This window comes from Carettochelys insculpta, chromosome 3 (genome assembly GCF_033958435.1).
Source record: "Carettochelys insculpta isolate YL-2023 chromosome 3, ASM3395843v1, whole genome shotgun sequence".
NCBI classification, from domain to species: domain Eukaryota; kingdom Metazoa; phylum Chordata; order Testudines; family Carettochelyidae; genus Carettochelys; species Carettochelys insculpta.
Window position 1 is genome coordinate 196,400,245 of NC_134139.1, and position 15,031 is coordinate 196,415,275.

General features: G+C 42.2%; 1 protein-coding gene across 1 annotated transcript in view; it reads left to right on the forward strand.

Moving 5' to 3' along the window:
* PLA2G7 (phospholipase A2 group VII) overlaps positions 1–12,965 on the forward strand; it is a 31,912-nt gene extending 18,947 nt beyond the window's left edge. Inside the window, exons 3-11 of the mRNA XM_074989004.1 lie at positions 1,967–2,123; positions 3,260–3,353; positions 5,262–5,330; positions 5,937–6,084; positions 7,761–7,874; positions 8,123–8,214; positions 8,682–8,852; positions 11,156–11,304; positions 11,784–12,965. Coding sequence (XP_074845105.1) covers positions 1,967–2,123; positions 3,260–3,353; positions 5,262–5,330; positions 5,937–6,084; positions 7,761–7,874; positions 8,123–8,214; positions 8,682–8,852; positions 11,156–11,304; positions 11,784–11,896 — 1,107 coding nt within the window. The 3' untranslated portion in view covers positions 11,897–12,965. The remainder of the gene's footprint in view (positions 1–1,966; positions 2,124–3,259; positions 3,354–5,261; positions 5,331–5,936; positions 6,085–7,760; positions 7,875–8,122; positions 8,215–8,681; positions 8,853–11,155; positions 11,305–11,783) is intronic.
* The last annotated feature ends 2,066 nt before the right edge of the window (positions 12,966–15,031 follow it).

A 15,031-nucleotide genomic window follows, 5' to 3' on the forward strand; every position in this document is an offset into this window, starting at 1 on the left:
GGATCTTTATGGGTGCAGAGGGGCAGGACAAAACCTGCTTCAGCCCCCAGGTGTTTTACTTTTTGTGTACAAAATATTTCAAATTAATTCTGTAAGGATCATGACCCAGGATGACTATGATGGCACAGGTATCACTCGAAGTGGAAGGCTGTAATAAAGATATACTGTAGATAGCTAGATTTTTGTCAGATAGTATGATACAGATTTCATAAACTGACAGGAAAAAATGTCCAGATACATACACCCACCCATCTCTAAGTACAAGTTAAGAGCCTGATCTGGATTTCCTAGCTAAGGCTTCGTTCAGACCCTCCAAGTTATTTAGACTCCTATCGTCCACTGAATTCACACAGCTCACCATGGTGCATTCTCTGAAGCGTTCCATTTGGCATGGTGAAAATGGAGACCGTGTTAGGCTGATCTCATTTCTCAAAGAAATAGGAGAATCCCAGCCACTTGCATCAAGGTCTCTTCATAAACCATAAAAGAACCAAGTAATTACTTTTCTCAAGTTCTCGAGAATGCAGATAAAGTTATATGCAGTTAATGGACCTGGGGCCCATTCAATGCTGATTTGCATTTTCAAACATAGTAGCCTCTCAATGTTTCTACTAAAACACTCTTGCCCGTTGGAATTTCCTGTAGCATTTGCAATGCATTTTTAAGCTCCAAGAAAACCTAGTGTGGTAGAATTTGCTTATAGTGATTGTGATGAGTAGGGAATCATTTAGGAGTATTTTGTCTATGAGTTTTATAAGGATTTGTTATGTGCCTACAATATACAATGACTGGGCAGTTGACATGATTGAGTTTAACAGCTTCAAATTAGCTCTTATTCCTTTCTCTAAAATCTAAATTGTGAACCTCTTACGCTAGTAACCAGTTATTCATGTGAATAATGCAGTAGGTGCTATTCAGGTGAATAATTCCCCATCATTAGGGTTTTGCAGTTTGGTTCTAAACAACTTGTCACAAATGATCTTTCATTACAGTGTGTTGGATAAACAAAGAAGATATTCATCAGATAAGCTGCTCACGCGTGCTGAGTAATGCCAAGGCTGTTCCCAACTCAGGCACTCCTATTGCAGAAATTGGGGGCCCACAAAAGGCTTTAAAAATACATCTCAGAGGGGTAGCCATGTTAGTCGACAGCCGCAAAAAACAATGACAAATCCTGTTGCACCTTATAGACTAAAAGATTTTTTGAAGCATGAACTTTCATGGACAAAGACCCATTTTGTCAGATGCATGTCAGATGCATTTCATGGGTCTTTGCCCATGAAAGTTTATGCTCCAAAAACTCTGTTAGTCTATAAGGTGCCACAGGACTTCTCATCGTTTTTGTGGATACAGACTAACTTGGCTACCCCTCTGAAATGTGTTTTAAAGCCTTTGGCCCATGAAAGCTTATGCTCCAAAAAATCTGTTAGTCTACAAGGTACCACAGGTGGAATAGCAATATAGAGAGAAATGCAACGAGGTAAGGAAAGAGGCCAGAATGGATAATGTGAAATGGTTAGAGAAACAGTGTGAAGGTATAGAGAGGATTAGGGCAATGGATAAGATCAAGGCAGAGATAGAAGGGATGAGAATTAACAACTTGAGGTTCACAGATGATATAGTTATCCTCGAGGAAGATGAAGAGAAGCGAGTAAGAATGGTGCAGGTGCTAAATGGGGAAGGGAAGCGGTACAGACTGATTATGAACACTGATAAAACAAAAACAATGGTATTTGAAGATAAGGAAATAGGAAGGAAGATCAGTGTAGACGGGCTGGAACTAGAGAACGTAGAGAAGTTCACGTATCTGGGAAGCAACATGGCATATAAGCTAGACTGTCAGAAGGAAATACCAAATATAATAGTGAAAACAAGTGTGAATTTGAAGGTGATGGATAAGATCTGGAAACGCAAAGTGACTTTTTAGCAGCTTCCATGATAAAATCTATTTCTTTTTCTGATTCAGTCACAGGGAAGCTTCTTTCGTCTGTATTATCCTTCACAAAATGGCACCAGTAGTGAAGACACCAAATGGATCCCCAGGAAGGAATATTATCGTGGACTTTCTGACTTCCTCAACATGTACCGGATGTTAGGAGAGAGAGTTTTGCAGTACTATGTTGGTAGGACAACTTTATTTCTTATAACATTACTGGTGAGAGATTGTGTGGCTATGGTCAATTTAGTTATGACACCTACATGTGTGGAATGTATTAATACTGCAGGAGTTCAAAGGAATTTCCTTTGTAGAACTATGCTACTCCTCCTTTTCCTGTGGGGTGGTGCCATTCAGGTGACTGTGCTTCACTGCACCATGGCTACATTTACACTTGGCCAAAACTTCGAAAGGTCATGTTAATGCAAATCGGAGAATACTAATGAGGCGCTGAAATGAATATTCAGTGCCTCATTAGCATGCTGCCAGCCACAGCACTTCAAAAGTGCCACATTTCGCTCACGCACGACTCATATATATGGGGTCCTTTTTGGATTTCGATGTTTGCAGGGTCCTTTCGAAAAGGACCCTGATGTAGATGAGCTGTGCATGAGCAAAATGCGGCACTTTTGAAGTGCCATAGTGGGAAGCATGCTAATGAGGCACTGAATATTCACTCATTAGTATTCTCCAATTTGGTCATTAGCATGGCCATTTCAAAGTTTTGGCCAAGTGTAGGCACAGCCCATGTGTACAAATGCCACTGTGAGGGGTGTCTGGGAACATTCCCAGTAGTAAACACTATGGGTAAAATTCATCCTTGTGCGAAGGGTCATCACTTAAGCCCTCCAGGGAAGCTTTTTGTTGAAAGTAAGAAAGAGCTGGCTGTGTGTCTTTGTGCTCTTGAAAATCTTTCTCTACATAATTTAAATGGAACATAGGTAGGGGCCCATGACGATACATTTGTATCTGCATCTACAAAAATTAATTGTGGCTATTTGCATCCATATCCAGGGATGTAGGTACCTATGGACATAAAGTGGATATTGATGGATTTCCAGGGCTCTATTCACAGCCCTTATGCCAGCTCTCTGTATGGGAGAATTCCACCTCTTGTCTGGTAATGTGTGTTTACAAGATCAGGCCTTATAGTGCGGAATACCAGCTAAGGCCTTTTCTCTTTCTCTTCTTGCGTATATCACTCAGTCTATTGGAATCAGTGGGACAAGCCAAGAAATAAAGCAAGAGAAGGCATAAGGAAGTGTTTCAAAGAAGTGGTTACATGAGAAGCCATGCTAATTGCTGATTTTCTGTTTTATTTAGGCTCAGTGACATGCCCTGCAAAATGGAATGCTGCTTTCAAGCCTGGAGAAAAATACCCCCTCATTATTTTTTCCCATGGACTTGGAGCTTTCAGGTAATTCTGCAGTTTATGGCCTCAGACCACATGGGAACAAGTGACTCTCCAATATGACTCCATTAAAATCAGTGAAGTTATGCTAGGGAAGAATTTAGCCCAGGAAATTGACAGTTCTTGAGAATGATTTTGAAGACTATTTCAGTAAGGTTGTTTTGGATTCATCAAAGTATTATTTAAAACTGGTTTTTAAAAACAATGGGTGAGATCCTCAGCGGGTGTAGGCTCGGTCTCCACTGAAATCAATGCCAATTTTATAAAAACTGAGAGCCTGCTCCAATTTACCTTTATGTTTCCTTATTTGAAAATAACTGCTCCTCAAGTGTTGTAAGAATCGATTAATGTTTTTAAAGCACTTTGAGATATAAAGTATTATGCAGCTGTTATTATATGTGTAATTTCCTTCCTCAAAAAATCCTCTTTAAATTGGGCATTGATAGAAAAAGGTAGAGAGGCTGTGGCTTAGTGCAGGGGTGAACAAACTTTTTACATCGGGCCCCACTTTCTGTTCCTGAAAATTAGCAACCCCATCATCTGCACCCCACATGGCTGTGGAAGTGAGCCATGTTCTCCCGAAACTGACATTGTGCACTCCCTCAGCAACAGTGGCCACGGGGGCAAGGAGGATAGGCAACAGAAGAATCATCTTTCTGAATGCCACTTACTCCTTCAAAAAGCTTGACTTTTATTTTTAGCTCATTCAAAGAAAAGAGACCAGCAATTTGTAAAATTTCCTCTTTTATCAATTGGACCCACAGGATCAGTTCTTTGACCCTGGCACGAAATAAAAAGAGGATGATAGTAATTGTGCTAGTTTTGTAACTCACGCTGCTTCTTACTGCAAGGGATTCTCAGTACCAATGAAACTTGAAACAAAATACGTTCCTCTCTCTTTATAGTCAGACTCTCAGAAGCTTCTCAGAAGCACCAGCTTAGGGTATCTCAATGAATTAAGTCTAAATACGATTTAGAATTAGCATTTGTAAAGCAAAGCCCTGGGTGAAGCTTGAGCCCAGAGCCTGTGCTCCAATACGCTTCTGAAGGGGGACTTATTTTTCCTGCTGTCCCTGCCTGGTGGGAGCAGAGAGTGAGTAGCCAGCAGATGCTGATCCACCGTGGCTTGGAACCAAACTGTCTAGTCTGCATAGAACGTGAAGCATTCCTGCTTCTGTAACTACATTGTTCCCCAGCCTCTCTTGCTGGCAGCTGCAACCAGAGCCTTTTGTAAGGCTGGGCCAGGCTGTGTGCAGTCAGAAGCTCAGTCAGAGTTCATCTGAACATTCAGCCACAGCCCACTTCCCAGCCCAGCAGGGAGGGTCATTAATCACATGGCTGTCTTGCAGCAAGGCCACACCCTCCTCCCAGGAGACACACCCAGTGGGAACTGCCAGGAGACAACTCTATGCTGAGATCAGCATAACCTGAGCAGAGTGGCAGCCAGGAAGGCAACAGAAGTTGGCAGGCGGGAGGGCCGGGGGAGGAAGTGAAGGGAGGAGACTCTGGCTTAGTGGATAGAACACTGGACTGGGACTCAGGGGGCCTTGGGTGGATTCCTGGCTGTGCCATTGGCTTGCTAGATGACCTTAAGCAAGTTGTTTCCTTGACACATACCTAAGTTTCTCCATCTACAAAACAGAAATAATGCTAGTGACATCCTTTCTCAAATACTAAGTTCTATTCATGAAAGCACCATATAAGAGCTAGGTATTATTATTCATGTAGGACTTTAAATGTGGTTTACAGACTTCCATGTAAAAATCAGTCCACTAGTAACTTTAGAAAGAAAGGAGGCATTGATATACAAAGTATATTATTAAATTAGGTGCAGTAGAAATATGGCCTATGTGTTATTTCAGGAGCAAGATAGTGAAACTGTGTGTATTAACCTTTGTATGCTTTTTATTTCAGGACTTTATATTCTGCTATCTGCATTGAGATGGCATCTCAGGGTTTTATTGTTGCTGCTGTAGAGCACAGGTAAATACAATACATCTGATTTTTGGCTTACAAGAGGCAAAGAGTTATTTCACAAAGCTTATGATTTGATCATGCAAGGTGATATGGGCAAAACCTAAGACCTTAAACTTGAAAAAAACACATATGACTGTGAGAGATTATTTTTCTCAACAACATTCTGAGTCTAAAAGATACAAAAAGAATTTAGTGTTTATTGCACAGAATAACTTAGATTTATTTTAAAAGACTAAAATAGTATTAATTTTCTTTAAAACGCAGTAATTCTCGTAGCTCAAAGGTCAAGCTAAACAAAGAGGAAGTTTTCTGAATTCTGTCAGTTTTCCATGCATTTTTAAAAACACACTATTTGTGGTCATTTAATATTTTACTCTGGAAAAACAAGATCTGTTTCTTTTTCATTTATCCTTTATTATATGCATTTAGTTATAATGCTACTCCAGTTATTTTCTTGGTGCCAGGAGCCAGTCTTTTTTGATATAGGGGGAAATCCCAGCCCCATTAAATTCAATGGATCCACAATTTCACTGCAAAAGTTCATATTAGTTGACTACTGTGGCATGAGTGTGAACTAGCTTTCAGAAATAACTTTTTTTTTCTGTATTACAGAGATAAATCTTCTTCTGCAACTTATTACTATAAAAAGAATCTTGCTTCTGAAGCACGAGAAGAGGCTACAGGAGATCTGGAAGAGGAATGGATCTATTATAGACAACTAAAACGAGGTGAAGAGGAATTTCCTCTACGCCACCAACAGGTACAAGATGAACATCTCAAGTGCGGCACTCTGGTCCAGTAAAGTCCACGGTCTAGCATGATTTTAGTTAACCAGGTGTTCACTTATCATGCAAGTTTTCTGTGGTCCCATAAAGTTTGTTTAGAGCCCCCAGTACTGGCTTTGAGTGTTCTGTGCTGTTATTTAGCTGTAATTTACCCCAAATGTCTTCTTAGAGCCCAGTTAGCAGTAGAAGTGTTAGTAATCCTGTTAGACAATATTGACCTCCCGTGGTTCAATGAATTCTCTGGTTTGGCACCACTCAGGTCCCGAGGGTGCCAGACTAGAGAGGTTCAACCTGTATATATTTTGGAATGATGATCTACCAAATCGGGAAGAAGCAACCAATATGTGTTAAGGGACTGATTGTGGCTGGTGTATTTGCAAGGCCAATAACCCATCAGGTCTTCATTACAGACTATTCTATGTGGCTCAGGTGTGTGATGAGTTATGATTTGTGACTGACAGGTGTGCCTGCAAAAGCCTTTCACATGGATGTACGTATACCAGCAAAACTGCTTTTGGCAGTGTAGCTTATTTTGTTCAGAGGTAGGAGAAAAAGGGAAGCCTGCAATAAGTTATACCAGCAAAAGAGTGAGATTTGCTGGTAGAAGCTGTGTCCAAACTAGGGATGTTTAATTGGTATGGTGCACCTATACAGCTACACCCACAAAGCCTTCCAAGTGCAGACCTAGCCTCAGAAGCCTGCCAGCAATTTCTTCTCTTAATCCAGTCCTGAGTTAAGTCAGTAGAAGTCTTTCCACTGACTTCCACAGGCTTTGGGTGAGGTGGTTAGTGAGTCTCTGGTGACAGTGTACACATAAATAAGGCAACAACTGACATGTCACAGACGTACCTAACATCCTCTTTATGAGCCTAAATTCATGACAATTAAAGAAATGTTCAGAGTAACCTGCAGAGTTATTGCCCATTGGAACAATCTCTCTGGAGAAGCTCAACAGATGTTTCTTTCAGGGATTCACAAGGATGTCAGTGGCACATGGCCTTGTCCTGGGCATCTGCACTGCAGTGAATTTCACTGTCATATAGAAATCTAGTTCCAAAGAGACAGAAATACTATTTTTCCTGTTTGTTACAATATAAACATAAAAGGAATGCAAAACTTTCTCAGGGCTGTCATTTCGTAATGTGAATACAACACAAGAAGGGCTCTCTGACAATTTTCCATTGCAGGCTTGTCTATATGAAGACAAACAAGCACATTAACACACTTTAAAGCTCTAGTAGAAATAGGGCAAGTTGTACTGTAACACAGTAGATCATTCAGGCAAACCCCACAAGAGGCAAAGGGTCATCCAAACCGCCAAGTTTTAAGTACACCTTTTATTCAAGTCCTGAGACAAGCCTGCTCCTGAAAAGTCTTGTGCAGAGAGTGACCTCAAGGCCACCACATCATTTTAGTCCTAAGGACCATATTCTCTACTGATGTAAAAACGATACAGCTACATTGGGTTTTTTTCCCATTTATGGATCCAAACTCACATTTTGCAAAGTGCTTATTTTTGAAAGTAAGGGAAATACCATTGACTTGAAGCTCTAGCTGTTTCTAAGATTTGTTCCTAAGTATTTTAAAAGAATGCCTGGAAGCTTGTTCTTTCTGTTCAGCAGGATAATGGTTGTCTATTATCTATGTCTAGGTGCAACAGCGAAGAGAGGAGTGCATCGAAGCTCTTGATGTCATTCTTGATATTAATTCTGGAAAACGTGTAGTGAATGTACTGCCTTTAGACTTTGATTGGACTCTCTTGGAGGTGAGTGAAGAGATCTAGACTCGTTTTAATAATAGCCTGATCATCCTTCTGTATTCTCTTTCTGTGATCCTCACATCAGCTAAGTATACTAGTTGTATGACATTTTCATCTCATGTGATCCTGAACCTGTGGTTTTATAGCTGCTGTTATTTCCATTTCAGTAATCTCTAGCTTTTAAAATAGAAGTTCAGTAAAGATTAAAAGTTGGGAAAGAAATGTTCCTTATGGTGTCTTTATTTCTTTTACAGAACTCTATTGATAATGACAGAATAGCAGTGATGGGACACTCTTTTGGTGCTGCCACAGCCATTGAGACACTTAGCAAAGACACCAGATTCAAGTAAGTATCAAAAAGCAAAGGCAAGCCCAAGGACATCTTTCTGCATTTAAGCTTTTTGCTTTTCTTGGCTATGCTGAGATCTCATTTAACTAGTACTAATTGTAATTATTACAGCAATTGTAAACAAAATGGCTTTGCCTGCACGGAGATTTTTCCTGTATTTACTCCTTCTTCTGTGAGCTCCAGGGAGCCCACATCTGGAGCAGAGTCTTGCACTTCCTCATTTGTTGGTACCTTGTGGATGCATCTCTGCAGACACTTTGTAGGGCAGAGACAGGACTGAGTAGAACAAGAGCCTGCCCATTGCCATACCAAATGGATTTCTAGTCTAAAATAAAAGCAAGCTATGCCTTCAGGAATTCTCTCACAGAGCCCTTATCCACATCCATTGTAACTGAAAGCTTACTGAGACAACCGTATGCACCATTCGACAACTGAGGTATGATCACAAAGTTCCTTTTCTACAGATGTGGCATTGCCTTGGATGCATGGATGCTTCCTCTAGATGATGAAGTTTATCCCAGAGTCCACCAGCCATTGCTGTTTATCAACTCAGAAAAATTCCAGTGGGCTTCAAACGTTCTAAAAATGAAGAAACTTGACTCCACTTCCACAGAAAGAAAAATGATCACTATCAAGTAAGTATTGCAGCACGTTAGTCTTGTTTTCCTCTCTAGACAGTAGGGAAAATTACAGGGCTCTAACCAGAGTTGGTGGTTACCTGTAGGAATTTAGGAGTGTTTCTCCAGTTATTACAACCTCACAAGAGAAGTATTAAGCAGACAGTGCATTTTCACCTTACAATTTGGTGTCATAGTAAAGGGTTTTATACACAGAAACAACACAAACTTCTCACAGCATCCACCCAAAAATGCAAGATACCTATTCTACTGTGTTCAAGTTCTTATGCTGTGTCCATCACCACAGTATCTGTGTAATCTGACCATGAGACTATGGGCCTGAGTAACAAATGCAGCCAATTGTGCAACACCCAGATGGAATTTGTGACCAGTGGATCTGCAGACCCCAGCTACCTCTAGGGTCCCCTCTAATTTTTCCATCCATGCAAAATGAATTGTGTTATATGAACTGTATCAAGGTAATGTGCAAACGTATGCCACTAATAGGAATGAAAAACTAGGTACGTTTTTTAAAAGTTACCAGATGGACAATTACTACAGCCAGGGCAGGATAGGCATCTTAGAATTCTGTACTCAAAGAATTAAATTAAGCATAATAGAGAAATAAAAATGTTGAAATGCATAGACCAGTCAATAACCTAAAATAACATACTTTGAAAGCAGCACCAAGAAGTAACAACACCACAAGTATGTGTTGAAGATGAGTGTGAAAGATGTGTCTGCATGTGTGTGAGAGACATGTTAAGTACTATGCTCTGTTTTTGAACCTTCCCCTTTCTAGTACATTGACAATCAGCAGTCTGAAGTCTGTTTGTTTAAACACAGCAGTAGCTGCCAGCTGTTTGACCATTCCTGAACCCCGTTTTACACACACACACACACACACACACACACACACACACACACACACACACACACACACAAAATGGAGATGGGATTCTGGGAAGGGCGGGGGGCAATCCTGACATCCTTCCCTGCTCTACACAGAAAGTGAGAGTCTCCCAGAAGCAGCTGACCAGGGTGTCTGAAGCAGAGGGCAGAAGAAATCTGACATTGAGGTGAGGTACATCTGAAGCGTACAGTCCTTGATAGCCTGATGGAAAGCCACCCAGCAACACTGCTTAGAGGGAACTTCAGCCATTTTCCTGGCCTACTCACATATCCTTTCAAGTGAAGTTAGGTGCTTACATATGTTTGTTGAGCTGGGCCATGTGACTTGCCCAAGGCCATTAAAAGGAGCCTTTTTTGAGAGCTTCATCTTGCCAAAGCAGTAAGCACTTCTGTAGGCAGTACAGAGGAGAAATTCATGACACATCCATTGGCACAAAAGGATGGGGATGAGAACATAAGAAACCCAAAGAAAGGGGCTATCTTTGAGTGACACAGAAAACAAGGATGTCAGTAAAGAGAAGTAGGTTCAGAGACCTGAACAGATTAGATTAGAAAATAGTGACATACAGATATAAACCCAAGAAGCTCAATCTATTTAGCTTTACAAAGGAGAAGAGGTAACTTGATCCAAGTCTATAATAAATATCTACATGTAGAACAAATATTTGATAAAAAGATCTTCATTTCAGCAGAAAAAGGTACAACCTCATTCAGTGCCTGAAAGTTGAACCTACACAAATATAGACTGGAAATAGAGGATAATTTTTCAAGAAAGGCAATTAACTATTGGAATAATTTACCAAGGGTCATGGATATTTCGCCACTAGCACTTAAATCAAGACTGAATGTTTTTTCTATGATATACACACTAGGAAATTTTTTTGGGTGTGCGAGGGGAGTTCTATGGCCTGTGTTATATTGGGCAGACTGGACGATCACATGATCCCTTCTGGACCATGAATCTATCACTCTGTGAATTTCAAGGGTCCTTCAAGGGCATTTGGAGGGTATGGGGAACAGATGCAGTAAATGTGTCCCAACCAACTGGGCAAGAACTTTTAGGGATAGAGGACTATTTCAGCTCTAAGGATCTCTGACTTGTAGACAAAAGTGCTGTCCTTGACTACAAGGATAGTCATGTAGAATCGACCCCTTTAAGGTTCTTCTGCACTTGGAAGTTCTTCTGATTAAGGAAGGATTTGAATTTAACACACATTATCCATTCCCAAATAACATGGGTATAGACAAGTCCCAAGGTAGCAATAACAAAGAGATGAATACAAGTCTCCTAACCCAATTAAGTATGTACTCTATGGTTATATTTGTAAATGACTCTACATTGCACTGCCTTTTACTGCAAAACTGCCTTCCTAGGAACTTGCTTAAAATTGTCTCTTTTCTATTTACAGGGGATCAGTTCATCAGAGTTTTCCTGATTTTACTTTCCTGGCTGATAACTTTGTTGGAAAGATCTTCAAATTAAAGGGAGAAATAAACCCAAACACAGCTATAGACATTAGCAACAAAGCTTCATTAGCCTTCTTACAGAAACATTTAGGTAAGTAGCAGTACTAAAAAACTAGTTTTGTTTATAAGGCTCAGGTGACTCACGTCCTATATGAATGAGCGTTAATCAACACTTTATTTCCATGCAGCCCTTTATATCCCTTATTCAAATTAGCCAACTATTTTACTTAGAACATAAATTAAAATGTGAATTATGTCAGTGTCTGCTGACCTGCCTCTTGCTGAAAATGTATGAATAATTTAATAATTTATTTTTTTTGGTTTGTAACCAGACTGTAAAAAGTTTCTCCCAACTGCAAGATCAGCTTAAAGCATCTCAAGTGAAGAACACTTACATTTTCTCAATTTTGTTAATTTCTGATTCATTAGCAGTATAAACAATTTAGCATTTCCCCACTCCCAAAATCTTCCAAACCACATTGATTTAAAAGAATGGCAAGTAATTAGCTTGTACATTGAACTCCTTCAAAGAGTAGTTGGTCACATTTGTTTTGCTCCCATGTTTCGCAGGACTGGAGAAAGATTTTGACCAGTGGAACACTCTTGTAGATGGCGAAGGACCTAACATCATTCGTGACACCAACATTGATCTACCATCAAGATCACTAGAAGCATCAGACTGACAAAACTGATAATACCATGTATATTAAAATACTTAAGTCTTCAACAAGTTGAAGTAGAAGTACAATACTGCTGGCCAGCTACTACCCACAGCTACAGGTGCTGTTTTTTAACTTACTCATCAAGACATGTGACTGTTAGCTTCATTGCACACTGATAAGAGTTTGCAGAAGTTGAAATTCATACCAACAAATAAACTTATTCTTTAAATATTGTAATAACTTGTTCTAATAATTAAATATTAAATCATCTATAAATGGAGGTCTGGTTCTAAATTAGGAAAGAAACAATACTGGCTAATGTTTAAACCAAGAGACTTTTGTTCTGACAAGAGCTTATGCAAAATGTCTACCTTCTGTGCTCTTCAGCAGCTCTCTCTTTAACCTGGAGATACCTACCCAGCATTATCAGACAATGTATACAAAGTGCCACATAAGTGCTAATTTTTTTCTTTATTACTAAGCCTAAGATGGCTTGACTTCAAGAATAGCCAACAGGAAGCCCTGATTCAGTTTAAGATTCTGATCCCAAATGAAGATATTTTGTAAAACCCATTACACTGCCCACCAGCAACACTGGAAGCCCCTTTGGAACAGTTGTTCTTAGGAGATTCCCTGTAAGATTTCTGGAAATTTGACTCTTGTTGTGAAGGTTCATCTGAGCTGCAAACTGAAGGAAGGCTCCTTCTAGTTTTGGATTTGAGCCAGAACCAAGGAGTGCAACGACAGACTGGCTTCTAGGGACTTTAATCACACTCTTGCCTCCTAACATTTACACCAATTTGGATTGCAGGTGCCACATGGAATGTAATTTTAGTAGCTGTATACTTAGGGTGACCATATTTCCCTATGGTGAATATGCGATACCTGGTAAAATTGCTCAAATTCAAGTGAGTTCAATGCCATCAATCAGAACTATGTGATATCCTTCTTGCATACAGAGTCAATCAGAATGGAGACCAGGAGGGCCATTTGACCTTCGCCTCAAGCTCAAAGGCGGCCTTAAATTTAGACACTTGTTAATTTGTTGGCATTTGATTGGCTAGAAAGCATTCGTTAAATAATAAAGTATTCCAATTTGGTGGTGGTGTTTTGTTTTGGTTTTGGTTTGGTTTTTTGGAACTTTGTTTTCCTGCATCATTTATTTTGTGTATGATGGTGAAGGGACTCAGAAGCTAGGAGTGGCCCAGGTATCTCTAGACCTGTGAGAAGCCCTGCCCCCAACATGCTTTAAACACTTCAGGGGCCAGTGAGGTCATGGGTGTCTGGGCAGAGGAAGATGGGGGCATGGGAGAATGGCTCAGGTACAGGTGTAGTATGATTTCTGTTTTGGGTGCAGGGCCTGTATGGCAGGACCAGGGAGGCAGCGCCACCTCCACCACATTCATGCCAGCAGGCCACCCAGCCTATCTTGGCTGTGGCGGTGGGGGGTTGGAAGGGAGGCTCAGCTCAAAGTCGCAGGGAAGGGTAGCTAGGGGCTGTGTGTGTACAGGCAGCTAGCTCAGACTGCAGGCAGGAGATAGCCTGTCACGACCCCCTCCCTGTGTACAGCCCCACGCTGCCCTCTGTTTCCTGGCCTATGTGTGGGCAGGGGATAGCTCAGGGGGCAGGGATGAGGTACGTGTAGGCTGTGCCAGGAGGGCTCCCCTGCAGCACCTGTTAGCAGAAGGCTCTGCCAGTTACAGAGCTGGATCTCTCACTCCTGTTGCTCTAACTGGCTATGTGAAAAGGGGGTCTGGGAGCTGGCCAGAGGCAGGGAGAGGGGAAGGGTGGATCTGTCCTTGGGACCACCCTACACTTTTTTTAAATAAATTGTTGGGAAGGACATGGCTCTAGTATCCCCAAGCTCTGCCCATGGGCTGGGTTCCTGCTGCATGTGGAGCACCAGGGATCCTGGCTTCCGCCCTGCTGCTCCTGCCTTCAATTTGGGGGAATTGGAACTTCAGCCCCTTGCCTCCTGCTTTCTGCCCCCTAGGGGTCACCAGAGCTTGGGCATTCAGCCCTGCAGCTCCCAGCTCTGTTGGCAGGAGAGAGAGGAAACAGGGACCAGGGCTAGGAGCAGCAGCATGCTAGGGCCTGGGGATCCAGCCTCAGGCAGGGGAGTTCATAGTGCACTGGGGCCAGGCACACTGTTTCTGACTTCAGCCCTGCAGGGTCATCAACTTGGGCATTCAACTCCACTGCTCCCACCTTCAATAGGGGACAAGGGGAAGCCAGGGATCAGGTCTTCAGCCCCCCAGCCTTTTAAAAGGGCTGACAGACTCCATCCCCCACCCCCCGAGAAACCCTGCAAGAAGGTGCACATGGGGGGGTGACACACCTTAACGCTACCAACACAGGCTGCCCCTGACACCCCCCTGCCCCCAGCTTCCGGTCTGGCTGTGTCTTAGCCCTGCTTGAGAGCATCACTGGCTGGCCACACCCTGCCTCCCAAAGAGGAGGCTGCTGTAGCTGCCCTGATCACAGCTGCCCAGCTGGGGTAGTGGGGGAAGCTGAAAATATGGTGGTGGGTTTTTTTTGAAGGAGTTAGGGCAGTTGAAAGAGGCTTTAAATAAGGGACAATCTGGTTAGGAACAGGACCGACTGTCACCCCACCTATACTTTAATGAACAATTCTGTTTTTCAGAAGCCACGGTGCACGTGCTTAAGCATTCCTGCCCTGTCCCAGGAAAGAGCATAATCCACCCGCTACACAGGAGTGGAAGATCACCCCGCAGTGCTCCTCCTCTCCCTCTTGCCCTGCACTTGGCCATGAGGTTTTACTCAACTGACACTGTGCAAGGGCCATTCCTGCTCTACAAACGCTCCAGGGCCTTGCCTCTCCCTGCCAGGTGTGCCAAAATAGTAAGCAAGAGGGACAGTCCCACAGTCCCCTGGCCCAGGTGTAGGGCAAGATGGCTCAGCCCAGGAGGATCCAAATGTGGAGGGACTTAGTATGAGGGGATGCAGGTGCAGGGTGAGGTTTTCCTGTATGAGATAACCTAGGTGTGGGTGACTTGCAGGGGTGGGATCTTGCCATGGAGGGTTGTTTGAGGGGTACAAGGTGAAGAGAATGGGACTCTGCAGGAGGATCCAGGTGCTGAGGGAGGGGGGCTTAGTGGGGTGGAGGTCCACCTGCAGCTGGTTAGGCTCAGTGGT